The sequence below is a fragment of the Corvus cornix genome, chromosome 12, assembly GCF_000738735.6.
Source record: "Corvus cornix cornix isolate S_Up_H32 chromosome 12, ASM73873v5, whole genome shotgun sequence".
NCBI lineage: Eukaryota > Metazoa > Chordata > Aves > Passeriformes > Corvidae > Corvus > Corvus cornix.
Genome location: NC_046342.1, coordinates 10,693,514 through 10,710,130, shown reverse-complemented (window position 1 = coordinate 10,710,130; position 16,617 = coordinate 10,693,514). Strand labels below are relative to the sequence as shown.

Below are 16,617 nucleotides of genomic sequence, written 5' to 3'. Positions count from 1 at the left end.
CCCCCTTGCAAACTCATAGCCTAAGGTCAAGGAATATGAATCATAAATGGAGGGCAGTGCCAATGCGTGGCCTCCTACAAAAGAAGATCCTCATGCAGAACAAGAATTTGATATTACAAATCATCCTCAAGCTGTGTTCATCATGTTGCACACAATCAGGTTAATGAGGTCAGAAATGTCTGTGTGCTTATACTGGGTCCATCAGAAGGAAGCTGCAATAAAAGCTCTCATCACTCCTAAATGCTCTTCATTAAGAGATTTTCATGTGAGTTGACTTTGTTCTTAAAGGAACAGTAAACAATTGTCTCAGAATTTTTCCTACCCAGTGGCCTACATCCTCTGATTTATTTGATGGAATTCCATCTTGTGGTACAGTAGCCTTAACTAAGAAGTAGTCTTTTTTCTGATTTACTGTTTGGAGCACAAAGTCTAACTATTCTTCCAGCCATTAGAAAGTCTATTCTGACAACTCATGGAATGGTGCTTTTTAGTCAAGATCCACTGCTTTTTGGTCCTTCCGGAGAACAAAGCTTAGAAACCAGTATAGAATATGGTAGCTTGTCAAAGAAGCAATTGTGCTTTTGGTTTTTTGGATTTCTTTGATCTGGATGAACGCAGCTACCACCAAGACAGTGGCATCTTGAATTCATTCTGTATTCTCCAAATCAGAAAGGATTGATGTGCCTTCAGTTTGCATTTGCTTTGAGGCAATTCCAGTAATCCAGCTGGTGTGGCATTTTAATATTAATATTTAGGCATTTTTGCCAATATGATTATGGCATAATTGAAGTTAGGCAAATCTGAAGAGCTATGCAGACTTTTTCTCTTCCTCAAACAAATTGTATTCTGTAGGTTCAGGTTATCTGCAGATGTATATCCATGCAGAAAGGCAAGGGTTGTAGGGACAAGCAGTATCCTCTATGAGACAGGTGAAGTAGTTGGAACATAAAATCTAAATTATTTGACAGAAAACCCTTCAGCTTTCAGTCTGTATACAGGGGATGGGCAAAACTCCATCCATTCTATGTAACAGCACCTTATGTGGGGGTGTGAGAACATTTCCAGGCTCCCACAAAGTGCAGTGTCCTTTTTCATTGCGAGGGATGGTACTTGCTGTGAAATGGCAAAGGGCAGCACAAGGAGTTCTGAGATGCAGCAGCCTGACTGGGAACTGGATTGAGAACAGGGAGACTCATTTCACTGTTTGCTGGATTGTGAGGGAAAGCTAAAACAACCTGTCACCCTCATTGTCAACCCACATCAACCAAGTTGTGTTCTCTGGGGAGAACATCCATTTCTTATAAGTGGAGCCACTTATATCTCTAAGTCTTGGCTGAAATCTTACACATGAACAGGTTTAGCTAAATGTAAAATCTCACCGTGACAGTGATGTGTGGACAACTGTAGAGCAAACATTTAAGTGTTCTTTTGCCTGGAGTTTGGAAATTACAATAACAAATTACTAAGTTTCATAGCATTTTAGGCAGCCATTTTTTTTTTCACACTTGAGACTTGGAAAAAAAAAGCAATGGCTGCAACTCCACTAAGGTTTTTATCAAACAAGGTGAGAAGAAAAAATAATTTGATATCCGCTGCCTTGTGTGTTCAGAAAATGCAGAAAATGCAGAAACAATGCTAAAAAACCCCACTGCTCTCTCTCTGGCTGGTTTATAATGTTCCAAATGTTTCTGAAATGGTTCATTGCAAACCAGGTCAGAGTAGGACACCTGATGCCCTCCTCAAGTTCACTTGCCAGGGATGGGATTGCTGGACTTGTCTCAGTCAGTTCAAATTCCCTTCAGAGACAAATCCTTGAGCCCCTTAATTCTTCCTCCAGGGAAGCAGGGCCTGGCAGTGCTATCAGCTTGTTTACACTGCTGGTGTTAACTGCTTCCTCTCAACTTGCTTCTGCATTCTATCTGCTCTGCAGTTCGGGTTAAATGAAACGCTGAACAGACAGCCCTAGTCATAACAATCAGGCACTTACCTACACTAGTGACTAATCCCTCCTGGAATCCTTTCCAGATGGAAGTTGGAATAACCCAGCTGGAAGCTGGAATAACCCGAGCATCATGTAACTTTCAGAGGCCAGTCCTGACGACTGTTGGATAATTCACTGAAGTGCAAGACCCTGTCTTTGAATCTCAGCTATTGGGAATTCAACCTTGTGATGGGCTGAGCAGGTTTCTTTCCAATGACCCCACTGCCATACGAGATCAGAACTCTAAGAAGTCACTGAAGCCCCAGTGACCTCTTGAATTATTGATGTTGCCACTTAATGAGGGATGTGGGGGTGTGTGTGTGCACAGGGGATACTTCTTTGTTTATCAAAAGGTTTGGCATGAATACAGTAAAAGAGAAGCTTGAGAAAAGGCAGCGAAAAGTGTAGGTCCTTGGAACAGGATCACATACATCCCACCCAGAGCCTTGTCCCAGGCCTGGGCTGGTGCTTGGGTGCAAGTGGTCCCCCTGTGCCACAGCTGTTGCTCAGGAAGTCCATGTGGATGGAGAAAGGCAGCAGAGGCTTCAGTATCAGTGCAGAAGACCTTCCATAGGGTTGACTGTGGCTTCTCTCTGAACAACCTGGTGGCTTTTGAAGAGACAGAACTGCATCCAGCACAACCTGTCTTGGTCTGGCATTCACCGTGTGGAGTGTGTTTAGAAGAGTGATTAAATGTCTTTTAGCTACAAAGAGGGTCCACTCATCTTTGACAAAAGGCACTGCTGGGGACTTCTGTCCCTAAAGAGGTCACCACAGGATACAAAACAGAGAATGAACAGGTCTTCTGTGCAAGGCACACTTAACATGTTGCCATAGAAACCAGTTACTTAATTCAGGCATACACAATTCTTCCAGCCCCCAGTGAATTCCAGTAATGGGTTTATTATATCACACTTCACTGGTGTCATCTGTCACACAGACACTCACATAAATGAACCAGCCTTTGATTCAGAACTCCTTTCCACTAGCTAGACCCAGTAGGGGAAGGGTCTCCTTGTGGGCCTGGTGGTTACGAGCAGGTCAGTGTTCCACCCCACTTTGCATGCTAATGTCTTCCTTTCATGCAAACATCCTAGTCAATGGAGGAGAACATTTGTTTTCATTTCCTGATATTCCAGTTTATTAAAAACGTGCTCTTGATCTCTCAGATCCTTGAGTGCACGTGCTGTCAGGATGCACATTCAGACATTTCAGTCCCTTTCCCCCCACATGATGTTTGAACTGCAACTCACATTAATGTCTGATGCAATGTTAATTTCTATTTTTGTTTGGGCCAGAGTTTTGATTTTTATCAGCTGACCTGAAGGCTCATTTTAGGCTCCATGGCTATATAGTACAGTGTTTTTAAGTTAGAAGAGCAGAAGGATGGACAAGTGGGTAAAAAGGTCTCAGTTGATTCATAAGACTCCATGCCAGTATTCCCTGTAGATGCACTTACAGATGATGAACAGACCTTAAAAATGTGGTGTTGGTTTTAGTTTATGAACTAATGATGAGGATCCTAGGATTTCAGATAGATAGATGCTATCTACTAAATTACTCTGGATCTGAACAGGAGTAAGGGATTTAACATATGCTTGAGTAAAGGAAAATGGAAAAGATATTTTAGAGAGTAATCTTGCATTTCTATATGAGGTGTTCCCCAATGCCTTCTCTCTCCCATGTGTCATCTGAGATGGAATGGAGACATGTGACCATGTCAGAGGTGAAAAATAAGGAGCAATCGACCAGAGACAAGGGATATGCCTTAACATTATGTTCTGCTGTGACATTGTCACATCACTCATCCAAATGTCTTTTACTCCATTCTAGTCTCCTAAAATTTTCTCTTCTGACAATTTTTTACCTTGCTCTCAGAAAGAAACTCTTTCTGTGGTCTTGGAGACTGGAATGTGCTGACTGTGATGCATCTCAGTTTACAGATGTGTGTAGGTTACTGCAGCTCTACCACCTTCTCCTTTCACACCTGTATTCTCAGTTCTGGAAGCCAGTTGACCTGCAATCTTGTTTCATGATGTGTCCCAGCACGGGTTTTAAACCTAAGTGTTCCCAGTAAGCCATCTTTTTTTTTTTTTTTTTTTAAATTCCTTTTGTGCCCTGTTAAAAAAGGAATTTGTGTCTGTTCTCAAAATCAAAAGGACCCAAGAATAACCTGTCTCGTGTGGTGAAAATAACTTCAAACCCCTCAGTAAGGAAAACTGGCATTTATGTCAGAACATTAATTAGCACTTAAGTTGGAACAGTTTTGATCATTTCAGAAGTGCTGTCAGCTTGTGATGTGAGCCCCTCAGCAATCCAAGGCTTAGCCAGAATCAGTAACTGAGTAGGTCAGAGTGGAGGTGAAAAAGCAGCAGAGAACACTGAAGAAAGTACTGGTGGGGATTCAGTCAGCTGCCTTCAGAGTGGCTTGAGTCAGTGCTTGAGGGCATGCCCTGGTGACATTTGTGGCATCTTCAAAATAAGGTGTAGAATTGCAGTTCTGAGGTGTGTGGGCAAAGCTCCCATCAGACCTGTGGTAACAGTAGCAGTGTCACTCAGGCAAATCTGATCAGGTATCACTTTAAATAGCTGCCCTCTGCCTTCCTTTATTTCAATTCACAAAAGAATCTGCTGTGTCATACTGCTGACCTGAAAAGCCTGGTGCTTCTGCACCCTTGCCATAGGGACATTTCATGGATTGATTAAGAGGTCTCTGTGAAGTCTGTCCAGAACTTGACAATCCTTTTGGGTTAATGTGCTGTGAAACAGTATTTGTCTTGTCCTCTGTTAAGTTGCCACAGATTCCTGTGGGCTGCTTTAAAGCTTCAGCATTTCTCCCATGGAGGAGGTGACCTCTGCATGTGTTCAATTCATGTTCATGAAAGTATTTGGGATCTGCAAGGGTAACTTGTAAATATAGGACTGTTCTTACTATTACTACTGTTTTCTGACATCTACTACCACGACATAGATTGATTAAGCACACACATACTCATTTCAGTGTAGCTGCTGCCCAAATTGACAGAATCACTTTGACACTTGTAATCACAAAGGCTTGAATTGGATGAATGTTTTATTATTTGATTTTCTGCCATCCACTTCTCAGATTTGTTGTAGCAGCAGCACATGGACTTAATGGTATTCCCCAAGGTTAAGTAAGCACAAAAGCCAACACAGTGCAGGGGGTACTCTACTAGAGAAGGAAGAGCTGTTTTGTATTTAAGGTCAAGGCATTTCCTTCAGACCCTGTATTTTGTCCTTCACTCAACCAGAATTGTCCTCTTTTACCACAAAACACTTCACCTTTCTGTGCTGCTCTTTTCCCATCTGTGAAATGGCAGCAGAACCCTTGTTTGTGTGCTGAAGATCATTAACTGGATCTTGCAAAGTACTTCCAGATTTTTGATTGGAAAAGCACACAAGAGTGGAAAAATACATTACTTGCCGAGGTTCTTGACGTAGCAAACTGTAACCTCTCTACAGAAGACATTTGGATGTATTTGACTTGCATTTGACTTTGACATGAAATGAATCATAACTGACCAGCAGAATTACTACTCCAGAAGTAAGACTGTTTAGTCGTTTCAGATTTCTAATATGCAGAGATGCTTCTTAGCCTGTTACACATAGATGAATTCAGTCTCTCCCTACTGCTGTGTCCCTGCCTCAGGTGTAGTACCTGAGTTTCTTCTCATGTGCATTCCAAAGTGCACTGCTAAAACACTGGGTTTTTGGAAGCCTATCTGGACCATTCACCTCACACCTAAGCTTAACTTTCAGCAAAGTGTTACTGCTGAATCTGCTGACCACTTCCAGACATGGAAACCAAAAAGATTGTGACTTCTCTGAGGAAGAGAGAAGGAAGTGCAAGGAAATGAAAAGACTCAAGCCTCTGTTGTGACTATAGGAATATCTTATAATCTTGCTTTGTGCCTTTGCCTTCTCTGTAAAATGATACTGATGATGTTTATGGTCTTTCCCATCTGAACTGTTTCAAGATTGATGAATGAAAAGAGTCTAATCAGTAGTTAATGTTCTTGTCAGAGGAATTTATCAGAGTAATTGTACGTTTATTTAAAAACCACTCTTTTGCATGTGTTTAATAACAAATCAGGATATTCATACCAAAGGAGGGCTTTTCCCACTGTTGAATAGTGAAGCCTGGCTGCTCGCTTCCTGATTCCAAGCAGTTTCGTTTCTGAAGCCTATGGCTTGATACAATCAGCCATAGTCACCACCAGCAAGAAAAGTGAAAGCAAGAAAACATTGAACTTAGAGGAATGATGTATTTAAGAGTCAGCCAATAATCTAAGACCTGCTATATGGAGAAGAAAAAGAAAGGTCATGCAGTTCATGTCATCCTAAAGTGAAAATGGTTTGGATAAATCAGACTCTACAGATGTGTATTTCCCTACATCTACTTTGTTAGAATTCTAGTTTAGCTTTGGGCATCTGCAGTGTAAAATTAGTGATGTTAATATTATCCTGTGAGCTCTCATAAAAGAAATTTGTTAAAACATTTCTATCATTGATATATAATTTCTCTTCTTCCCCTTTATTTGCTTAACACAAAGCCTTTAAGGATGGGCTACCTTTCTTAATTTATATGCACAGTATCTCTTTGAGAATACACTCTCTGGTTTCTGGCAGTCTTGAGCAGTTTGACATTAAACTTAGTCCAAACCTCAATTACTGCTTACCTCTCCTCTGGTGCAGGGCACTGCATCTGAATACCTGGAAGTGCACATGGAGCCTTCCTCAATGACATCATCCTGGAGCCCAAAAGTAGCTGTGCAGTTGACAGAGAAATACTTGTAGGGCCTCCAAGTCTGCCCATAATCCTGGGATCTTTCCAACACCATCGCAGCCGGGCGAGGTGACTTGAACACAGCAATGACGTGGGTCAGGTAGAATTCTGTTTCAAAGTCCAGTTGGATTTCTTCCCTGTGTACCCCTTGGGCAGACTGCCACCAGGAGATGGGGTTTGCAAAGAAATCATCTGTCATGTCAGCAGGGAGGTGAGAGTTATTGGGCTGGTTGGCGTTGCATTTGGTGCAGCGGGGCTGCCCACAGCTGGGGGAGAAGTGGTGGAGGAGGTTCTGGTCTGGGTAGAAGCAGTACAGCTCTGTGCTGTTCTGACCACACGTGGTGGTGGTCACTGGTGTCCTTCCTGTGGCCAGGTTTCCCACGGGAGGGTTGCAGGCATGGCCATTGCAGCGGAAGGCTCGTGGCCTTGGGCGATCTGAAGGACAGGGAAAAGAAACACAGCAAGTAGAACTTCTCAAGTTGTTCTCAGGGTGTAACGCAGGTGACAGCACAAATGCTTGGAGCCCTCCTCTGGGGACTGACAACCAAGAGAACACATTTGAAGGAGAGCTGCTTCATCTTTTCACACCAAATTCTGGGGTAGTGTCTCAATAAATCTAGTCCTTGTGTTTGGTGCCTAACTCAGAAACTGATCTTTAGAAAAACTCATGCTTATGGTGCTTAACTTTGATTGCTGTTGAAAATGCAGTTGTGCCCGTCTATTGAATTTTATGGTTAACCAGAGAAATCTTGTGGTTTTTATTTTCACTCTAGTAAAGTTCCATATTGAAGGACTGAATCTATTCAATTTCTTTATTTTCATAGTTATCAGAGAACAAAGTCAAACTGGACTGGATGCTCTACATACATTAAGAAAAGAGATGATTCCTGCCCAACAGGTTACAGACACTAATTACATGTATGAACACATAAAGAAAGCCTGTATTTCTATAGCTGAGTGTTGAGTTTATACTGCTTCTAATAAGATCAGGTGGAGTTATTAATTTGTAGGAGCTGAAAATCAAGTTTCTCTTTTGTTTAAATACCTTGATATGGAGGTAGGTGATTAAATTCTGTTTGCCGAGTTTGCAAATACTGAAAAATTTTTGGTATCTACAGTGTATATATTTACTTATTTCCAAATTAAGAAAAGGTAGGGATAACTACAAAGTCCTAATGTTCTTTGAAAATCAGTAGTGTCTTGTGAACTGGAATTAAAGGTCATTCCAAAACCTTATTACTGCGCTGGAGAAAACTGCATTTCTAATGACATGCAATGTCCTCTTTGCAATTTAACACTCTAGAAGGAGTTAAAAACTGACCTTGCAAGGTCATAAATCTAATCCAAGAGGTCACAAGTCAGATGACTGGATTTAGGTCCTACAGGAAATGACCCTTCCAATGAAACATAGGGTGACCGTAAACCCTGGGTAATCTAGGAGCAGTTCAAAGGTCAGCCATAACTTCAACATTCTAGGACAATTTTTAAAATCCCTACTCCATTTATATTCAGCCTTTGCTCAGGTAAAATTAGTTTAAAAATCAAGTTAGGTCAAAGAAAGGGGTCTCCAAATCAGCCTTATAAAAGTACTCAGATTATAAATGTTGTTGAATGAAATGGACATCCCTCCTTCCAAAAGGAAAGTTTAAAGTGAAAAAATGTGTCCAGCTTGCACGGTTTTGCTTCTGAGTTGGTTCTGTCCTTAGTTCCTCAGTGACATCTCTGCATAGGCCAGGAAAGAAAGGTCAGACATGAACATTGTTTTGGGAAACACCTCATGCATTTTGCATTCCAGGGGTAGGATGCAAAATAGTTATTGCATGTCCACTGAATCCCATTGACCAATGGTTTGTGCCATTTTAGCTTATGTACAGGGTAAGGTAGTCTAAAACTTCAGAAAGCAAGGAAGCAGATCATCCACAAATGCTCTTGTCTGCTCCTAGAAACAGGTGGAAGCCACCTTCAAGGTGATTTGAAGTGTGTTGGCTGGCGATTTTCTTTTAGTACCGCAGTGAAGTCAGTTCCAGGAGCCTGGCAGAGCTCAGAGGGCAGCAGTGCCTGGACTACAAGTGCACCCAACAGCCCTGGCCTCACATCAAAGGAATGGAAGTGCCCCTCCCCGGTCCCACCACCACTCCCTGTGCCAGCACAGACATGAGGAGCTGCAGAACCATCTGGAGAGGAATGAAGGTGGGGATTTTTGGCTCTGTTGGTTCCATTCTGTGCTCCCCACCTTCAGCCGAGCAGGTGATTCTTAGCACCACCAGAAGTAAGCAAACATATAATGAGCTACAAGTGCACACCTCAAGAATGTCTTTTCAAGTGGCATTTAGGTTCATGCCCAAACTGCTTGGTAAAAACTCCTGGAAATAAGGCAGGCAATTTCTCTGTCTAAAGTAGATTCGGTATTAACTGATTTTGCTCAGTGCTGCACAAATGTGTCATCTTTGCCTCCAGAGAATTTCAGTGGGACTGGTCTTACAACTGAGCTTTGAACAAGCATTAGTTCTGACTAAGAGTCAGGTTACTTAGTTTTGATTATTAATGGATCCATGTTACAAATGCTATTGGATTATGGATGATTATGTATAAATATACCATGTAATTAAAAGAAAGTCCATCTCTATTGATGGATTATGCCAATAAAGCTTTCACAAAAGAAATGGGATGCTGGAGTTCTAAATTAAAGAAGTTGTATAAGGAGGAGCTTTGCAGACAAGAATGTGAGAAAGCAGAAAAGGAAACATTTTTTAAAGGGAATGGCTGCTTTTTGTATTTCCCATAAATGGGCTATTAGCTTTGTATTGAATTTTTAGCTGGTTTTTTTCCTGAACCTTGAAAAGAAAGATGTTTGTTCTCCTGGACAGCAGTCACAAGAAGGTTTGTCTGCTTTGCCTGCTAATGCAGCAACATCAATAAACAGTTCCTGTCTGAACTGCTGTGTCATTAGGAAAATGGGAGAAGAACAAAGTGCAAATTAACAGAAGGGAGTTTGAGAGAAGAGAGATTGGAAAACAAAATGTGCAGTCGATGAAAAGGTTTGTATTTAAAGAAATCAATTGGCAGAACATTGCTTGGCCACAAGGATAGTGCAGCCTGTCCATCAGTCACTGGTTCTGTGGAAACAACAAGAAATGTTGAGTCTGGACAGCAAGGGGAGACTGCTGCAGGAGAGAAACAGCAGCCAGGCGAACACACAACTTACCCCAACTGCCAGGAGGACTCACTGAATAATTCATAGAGAATTAAACAGTTTGATTACGCATGGGCACTGCATGTTATTATGAAGTTGATTAGCTTTTACTCCATGGAGGGTGGCTTGGCTCCATAAATGGTATGATTAATTTATTTGTTTGTTTTCTGGTCCCTCAGAGCTGTGCCACAAAGTGGCAGGTCAATGGCACATGGTGTTATAACAATGGTGTTATCTGATGGTTAGGGAATCACACCATTCAAGGGAGGTCATACTATTGATATTCTTGGGACACCATTTCAAATGGAGAGCTCTTACTTCACAATCTTGTAGTGCACTAAAACATTGTAGACATTAACTAAAAACAGGTTCCATTTTTTTTCCATTTTTTCTTCCACCCTCCATTGGATACTCAACAGAAGAAAGGTCATATGGCAACTCATCCAAAGCCTGCTGATGTAACTGGAAAGATGCCTAATATTTTCTGAATGATTTGAATTGGAATTTTTATTTCTTTTCCATATGCAGATTTATGATTTTGTGTGTTCAAATATCCTGCAGTGAGTCAGGACAGTAAACTTCATGTATCTCAGAAAGAGCAAAACCTTTGAGCATCTTCTGCTGTGTGTTTAATGGAGGAGTTTCACCATATATGTCCAACCTGGATTTCACTTATTATATATCTATTTAACTTTTTTCTTAATAACCAAAACCTTGTGTTATTCTAAACTAAGCACCCTGGGGACTTAAGTTGCTCAAGTTTTTCTTAGTCAGACCTAGAAATTTTACCCTTTAACTCTGGTTTTAACAGCTGCACAACACTTTGGTTTTTCTGGGGCCAACATGCTGTAAGTCTGGCAGGTCTTTATCCCCTTAAGAGAAGCCTGGTGTATTTCTGCACTAAAATAGTCCTGATAACTGGAGCTAATGAGCCAGCCACCAAAATACCTCAGAGGTGAAATTCAGAATTCAGTGCTGTGAAACCAAGCTGCCTCCACAGCTTGAGGCATGGACAGAAGAATAAGATCCCAAGCTGGGGCTCCCTTCCATCATGTCCAGTTGCAGTCTGCCTGTTCACATCCCTCTTGGAGCAGCAGTGGGCTCCAACACCTTCATTTGGAGATGAGCTGAGTAACCTCAGACCAGATGAAACGAAGCCCTGCTAATAGTCAGGTCTTGCAACTGATTTTAAGCTTGCTGGTAGAAATGGCCATTTTTGACCACATCACACCTTCTTTTTCAGGGCTCTCACTGGCATGAGAGCTGGCCCAGGTGCTGCTTGCATGGGGAGGTCTGGGGCTGAAGCAAGAGCCCAAGCTGTTGACAGTTTCACTAAGCGTCCCTCATGCAGGAGTTTTCAGATCACTGCAGAGTTTATTTGAGGGGAATAATGCCCTCCACCTGGGTCAGACAAGGGGAAGAAGAATTGTCCAAGTGTCACATCTTACAGTATAAACCCAAGCTGACTGCTCCAGCCTAATAAGTAAGGTGTTTGTTTGGTTTTTTGTTTGAGTTTTTTTACCCCATTATGTTTAAAGATCTAAGGAGTCAATCTTGACAACACAGACTGTCTTCTCTGCACAGAGATGGCAGGAGGCAAATGTTGCACTCCCCACAAATATGATGTGCCTTGTATTCCTCATAGGCTAATGAAGTATGCCAAAAACATACTTCTCTGTATGTGTCTCAGCTCTAAATAAAGAATCAAAAATTAACAGGTAACCCCTGTGCTTTCACAGGCTAATAGTTTGTGCAATCTTTTATTCAAGCACCAAATATTTATTTAAAGGGACATTGAATCCTTAGCAGCATCACCTTCAATATCCAATTATTTTGCTGCTATTCACTGTGTCCTACACTAGTATTCTGAGTGAGTTTAGCTCCAAACAGAACACACTCCCTCCCTGCAAATTCACTTTCCAAGCAGCCAGCTGGGAGCTTTGTTTCCTTGAAGATTAATTTTCACTTAGTGAATTGGATGCAGAGCAAATTTAGGCTGGTCTGTAACAGGCTGCCTTCTGCAACAGTGTCAGCAACTTTCCAAGAGATCTCTGTGACCTTTCTGTGCTGCGTGTAGACATATGTATCCTATAGGGAGCCTATATCCTAGCCTGGGGAATTGGTGAATGCCCAGAATAAGACACTAAGAGAATTAAGGCACATGCACTCCCTCCCCTCATTCCCTGTCAAGTTGTGACAGACAGCCTTTTCCCCCAATGAGTTACTGGCTAATATGACAGGATGGTAAATTTGTGAGCTGTTTTCAGTTTTTAAGAAAATAACTCTTGCAGTTATGGAAATCTGCTGTCTGTTATCAGAGGGATTCTAGCTAGGGAATAATCTGAGCTCAATCCACTTGATCTGCCTCTGCCTTCACTGGAACTTGCAGGATAGCTGAGCCCTTCAATCACTTTCAAATCACTGCGTGAAGAGTGTTGTTCCTGTCCTAATGCTCTGAGCACACAGGTGAAATTTAAACCACTGATATACTTTCCTGTACAGGAAGAGAGATTCCAAGACAGTGTCTCAAAGGAAAAGTCACCAAGGGTGTACTATTGTTTCATCAATAATTATTTTTATTTTTATGACCTGATTCTTTTAATTCATCCTCTTTAAATTTAAAGAGTTATTAAACCACAACAGAAAGAAAAAAAATATAATGTTTTGCTTCCTTTCCTTTAAGGAATTTGTCTTCATCATAATCCAGGTATTTTCAGAACCCCATGTAAATGTCATTACAGCTGTATTATTTCTATATATGTTGAGTTGTACACCCACATATATACGCACAACTAATCAGCTCCTCTTTCTGTTTTAATCCATTTTTCTTTAATGCTAATTTAATCCTGTCCTCTGCATGTTAACTATTGAGTTAAGATTTCCTAAACAGTGTCTCTGATTTTTAATGATGCAATATTAAGTTAACAGAGAATAATTCCGATTCCTACACTGATGCTTTCCAAGGATGTTGTCATTTCACTCTTGTCCTGCCTGGGAAGGCAGTGTTTCAACCTCAAAACAAACATCCAGAATATCTCACTACATCTACTTCTTTCTTTCTCTCTTACTTTTCTTTTGTTTGCAAAAATGACATACTCCTTTCTTTTAAGGATGTATGAACCTGTACATCCTATGCTAAGTCTTTGGAAGGAGACTGAGCTATAAAGCTGGGTATTGCAGGGAATGAGAAGCATTGGTATATATTGACTAATATAGATTCCTTGTAAAAATCAATCTAAAATAAATATGTTGACACAATTTTTTTTCCACAAACAAACCTGATTTCTATCCCCTTTCCCCTTGTTAAATTTAGGATAAATTGTTTCAGAATAGCAATATTGATTTATTTTGCTTACCTGCTTCCCCATGTCCAGAAATAAAATATTCGAAGAACACAATCAGCATGATGCCTTTATGCTGCATGGCTGTCAGTAAAATATTTGTCCTCAGTGAAGCAAAAAAGACCTGCAGTAATCTACAGGTTTGGTGCTTGCATGGCTTTTCTGTATTTTCTTTCTTTCTTTCTGCTCACCTTCCTCTCAGTGTAGGAGGTCAAGGCTGCTGTCTCATTCTTCTTATTCTCGTTTAGGTTCAGAGGTGGTTTGGTTTTTTTCAGTGCTCAGATGCCTTCTGGGTGTCACCCATACATTGCTTCCAATAAATAAATAAATAACGAGGGGTTTCTGTGCCTTTACCCCTCTCCATGCAGCGGGCAGGGGACGTTCACATCTCTGACGCAGCCCCTCGGATGCACCATCGGGGGCTGATGCGAGGCGGGGAGCTCTGCTCGGTCCGGTCCTTGGCGCTTGTTTGGATGCTATTTCGAAACTTTCATTTCTGCTCCTTGCTTTTGGTGGAGCTTCGGCTCTGCTGTGCCCGGGTTCGCCCTGGCAGCCTTCTCCACCCCGTCGCACCTCCCGCAGCCTCCTGCTCCCCGCGGTGGTGAGGGGGTCCGGGCAGCCTGAACCCTGCTTTGTTAGGAGGTGCCCCCCAGTACCTTCTCTCCCTTTGCTCCCTGCAGCATGGGGTCATAAGAAGAACAGAGCTGGCTTTGGTCCCTGAGAGATGATGAGAAGCAAGTGCTTTCTTGGCTCTTCTCTCTTTTTATTTTGGTTTGTTTTATTTTATTTAATTTCCCTCCTCCCTCCGCTGTCACGGAAGCCGCTTCTCCCCCACCTCCAAGGGATTTGCTTCACACAGCGAGCGCCAGGGGAGCGGAAAACAAACCCAGCGCCAGCTCTCCGGGGCCGGTGCCCGGGCAATCCCCGGTGTGTGCTGCCGGACCGGCTCCTGCCGCGACACGGGGCTGCGGCTCCCGGCAGGGGCAGGCGCGGCCAGGGCTGCGCTCCCGGGATGGAGGCGCAGTGCCCGGCGCCCAGAGCAGAGCGGGGAAAGGGAGAGGGGGCTGGAGAACCCTTCCTCCCTCCTGCTACAGCAGGGCTCAGGGCGGGGGGTCCTGCCCTCCCGAGGGTGGGTTAGTTATCTGCAAGTTTTGTCTCTGCTCCCTTCAGCCTCTAGCACATCTCTCCGTCCTAACCGGCCACTTCTCCTCAGTTCGCCTCCTCTCTGGTCCCGTTTGGCTGCAAAGGGGATTATTAAAACATGTGATCTTTTCCCTGGATTTTATATGTGCCTTTTTTTTTTTAAATCTTTTTTTCTGCCTTTATTTATTTTTTTTTTTTTTAAGGTCGGTTCCGCACCTCCTCTCGGCTGGGCTGGTCCTGGCTGGGCTCAGCTGCGCGCGTTGTTTTCCAGCCGCATCCTCTCCTCCCGCAGCCGGGCTGGGTGTGCGTGCGTGTGTCCCTGCGCGTGTCCGTGTGTGCGCGCAGGCGGGGGCGCGCCCGCGTCCGTCTGTCCTGCAGCACCCTCTGCCAGCCCGGCCGGCACACGACACCTGCCCCGGCACCCCGGGCACCGCGGGCTGCCCGAGGCTCGCTCGGTGCCGGCGGCCTCTCGCTCCGGTGTCACTCCACAGCCACGCCAGGAGCTGGGACAAGCCGGGCAGCGAGGGGACTGGTGGCTGCCCCGAGCTGGGCTGTCTGCGCTGGCAGAATCCCTGAACCGCGTTCGGTAACTCTAACACAAACACAGGGACACGGAGAGAATCCAGCATGCAGCAATCAGGGGGTGAAAGGGTCCAGCCCTAGAAAAAAACCTAATTCAGGGTGTGAGTTCCCCACATTTTCATTCTCTCTTTCTTCAGGTTTTTCACCAGTATAACGCCATTAACTTCTGCTGATGTCATGGGGGAAGCAGGTCTGATGGGAGTGCAAATGCAGACAAGGTTATCCTTGTGCGCCTGTGTGTGCAGGGTCAGACCTTAAAGGGATTTGAAGACTGTAGATCACACAAAGAAGAATAAGGAAAGGTTTATTTCCCTTTGGGGTGGGAATGTTTATGTAAGGCAGGGTTATCTAGCCAGATTTTGGGGTAGAATTTTCTCACTTTACCCTTCCTTTTTTTTTTTTTTTGCATGTTTTTAATAGGAAAACTCAACAGAAAACTTTAAAATATAGAGGCTTTTCTGTCTCCTTTCTGTCTTTGCCTTTTGTTTGAAAGCAGCTAAAATACTGTATAATTACAAAACAAAATTCTCCTGCTGTAAATGACATTATCCTTCAGATGGTCTGAGTCTACTGTGTGCTCAGCTCCCCTGGGATGCTCTGAGTTCTTTCAACTTGAGCATCTTCACTGGGAGCTTGGGATATGCAGGATGTCCTAGAGCTACAGCAGATCTGACATTAATGAGAGGCTGTCATTTAATAATTGTGCTTTGTTGTCACTGCTTGTTGATTGCTGCCTTTGTGGGGAAATGCTGTATTTTTTCATTCACAGGTTTTAGACTCATTTCTAATTGAAATGCTTTGCCCAGTTAATTTCACCAGGCTTAAAATGTGGCACTTGTAGTTCAGTGGATGTAATAAAGGTCAAGAAGCTTCTGTATAATTTAAGCAACAAGCCAGAATGGAGAGCAAAGTTCATGTTGCACTGTTAAGTGGAAAATCAAAGTTAAGTACATTTATTTACCTGTGATGCCTGGATGGCAGTACCTCAAAACTTTCTAGTTGTTGTTGGCTGTAGGGTATAAAAGTGACACAGGACTGAAAGCCTTCATTATTCCTCCCAATTATTGCCTGTCTTGAGAAATCCACTACCAGTGCTAATGAGTACATTTCCAGTTCAACGCTGTGAAAATCCATTCATGCCTGTGAGCTGAGAGGAGCTAACACCTAAGGGGGGAATTTTGCTGTTGTGATGGCCACTGCTGTTGTCTAGAAGATGAATTGGTGAGATCTGAGGAACTGCCCATACCAGGGGGTGTCAAACAGAGAACGCCCATCTTAACTGAACAGCGTGTATGAACAGTGATGTGAGTGATTCTTAACTTTCATTAGTTCCTGAACTACAGTAACATAAATGTACAGTTCTTGAGGTCTCAGTCAATGTCCCTGCTCCAGACCATGACTCTCACTCGGACCTTGGGGGAATCAGGTGATTTGGAAAATGACTGAATTTTCTCTAGTGGCTTAACACGGCACCAGTTGACAAAGCACCCAGAGAATAATCGGCCAAACTGTGAATCATTCATTTTGGGGGAGGAACGAAGAGCCAATGGCATGGCACAGAGTGGGGAGG

At 43.0% G+C, this 16,617-nt stretch overlaps 1 protein-coding gene across 1 annotated transcript in view; it reads right to left on the bottom strand.

The window, feature by feature from the left end:
- LOC104683304 (netrin-4-like) overlaps positions 1–14,773 on the bottom strand; it is a 46,464-nt gene extending 31,691 nt beyond the window's left edge. Inside the window, exons 1-3 of the mRNA XM_039559143.1 lie at positions 14,682–14,773; positions 13,338–14,561; positions 6,682–7,223 (exon numbers count right to left, since the gene is read on the bottom strand). Of these exons, the coding sequence (XP_039415077.1) occupies positions 6,682–7,223; positions 13,338–13,404 (609 nt within the window). The 5' untranslated portion in view covers positions 13,405–14,561; positions 14,682–14,773. The remainder of the gene's footprint in view (positions 1–6,681; positions 7,224–13,337; positions 14,562–14,681) is intronic.
- Positions 14,774–16,617: the final 1,844 nt, after the last annotated feature.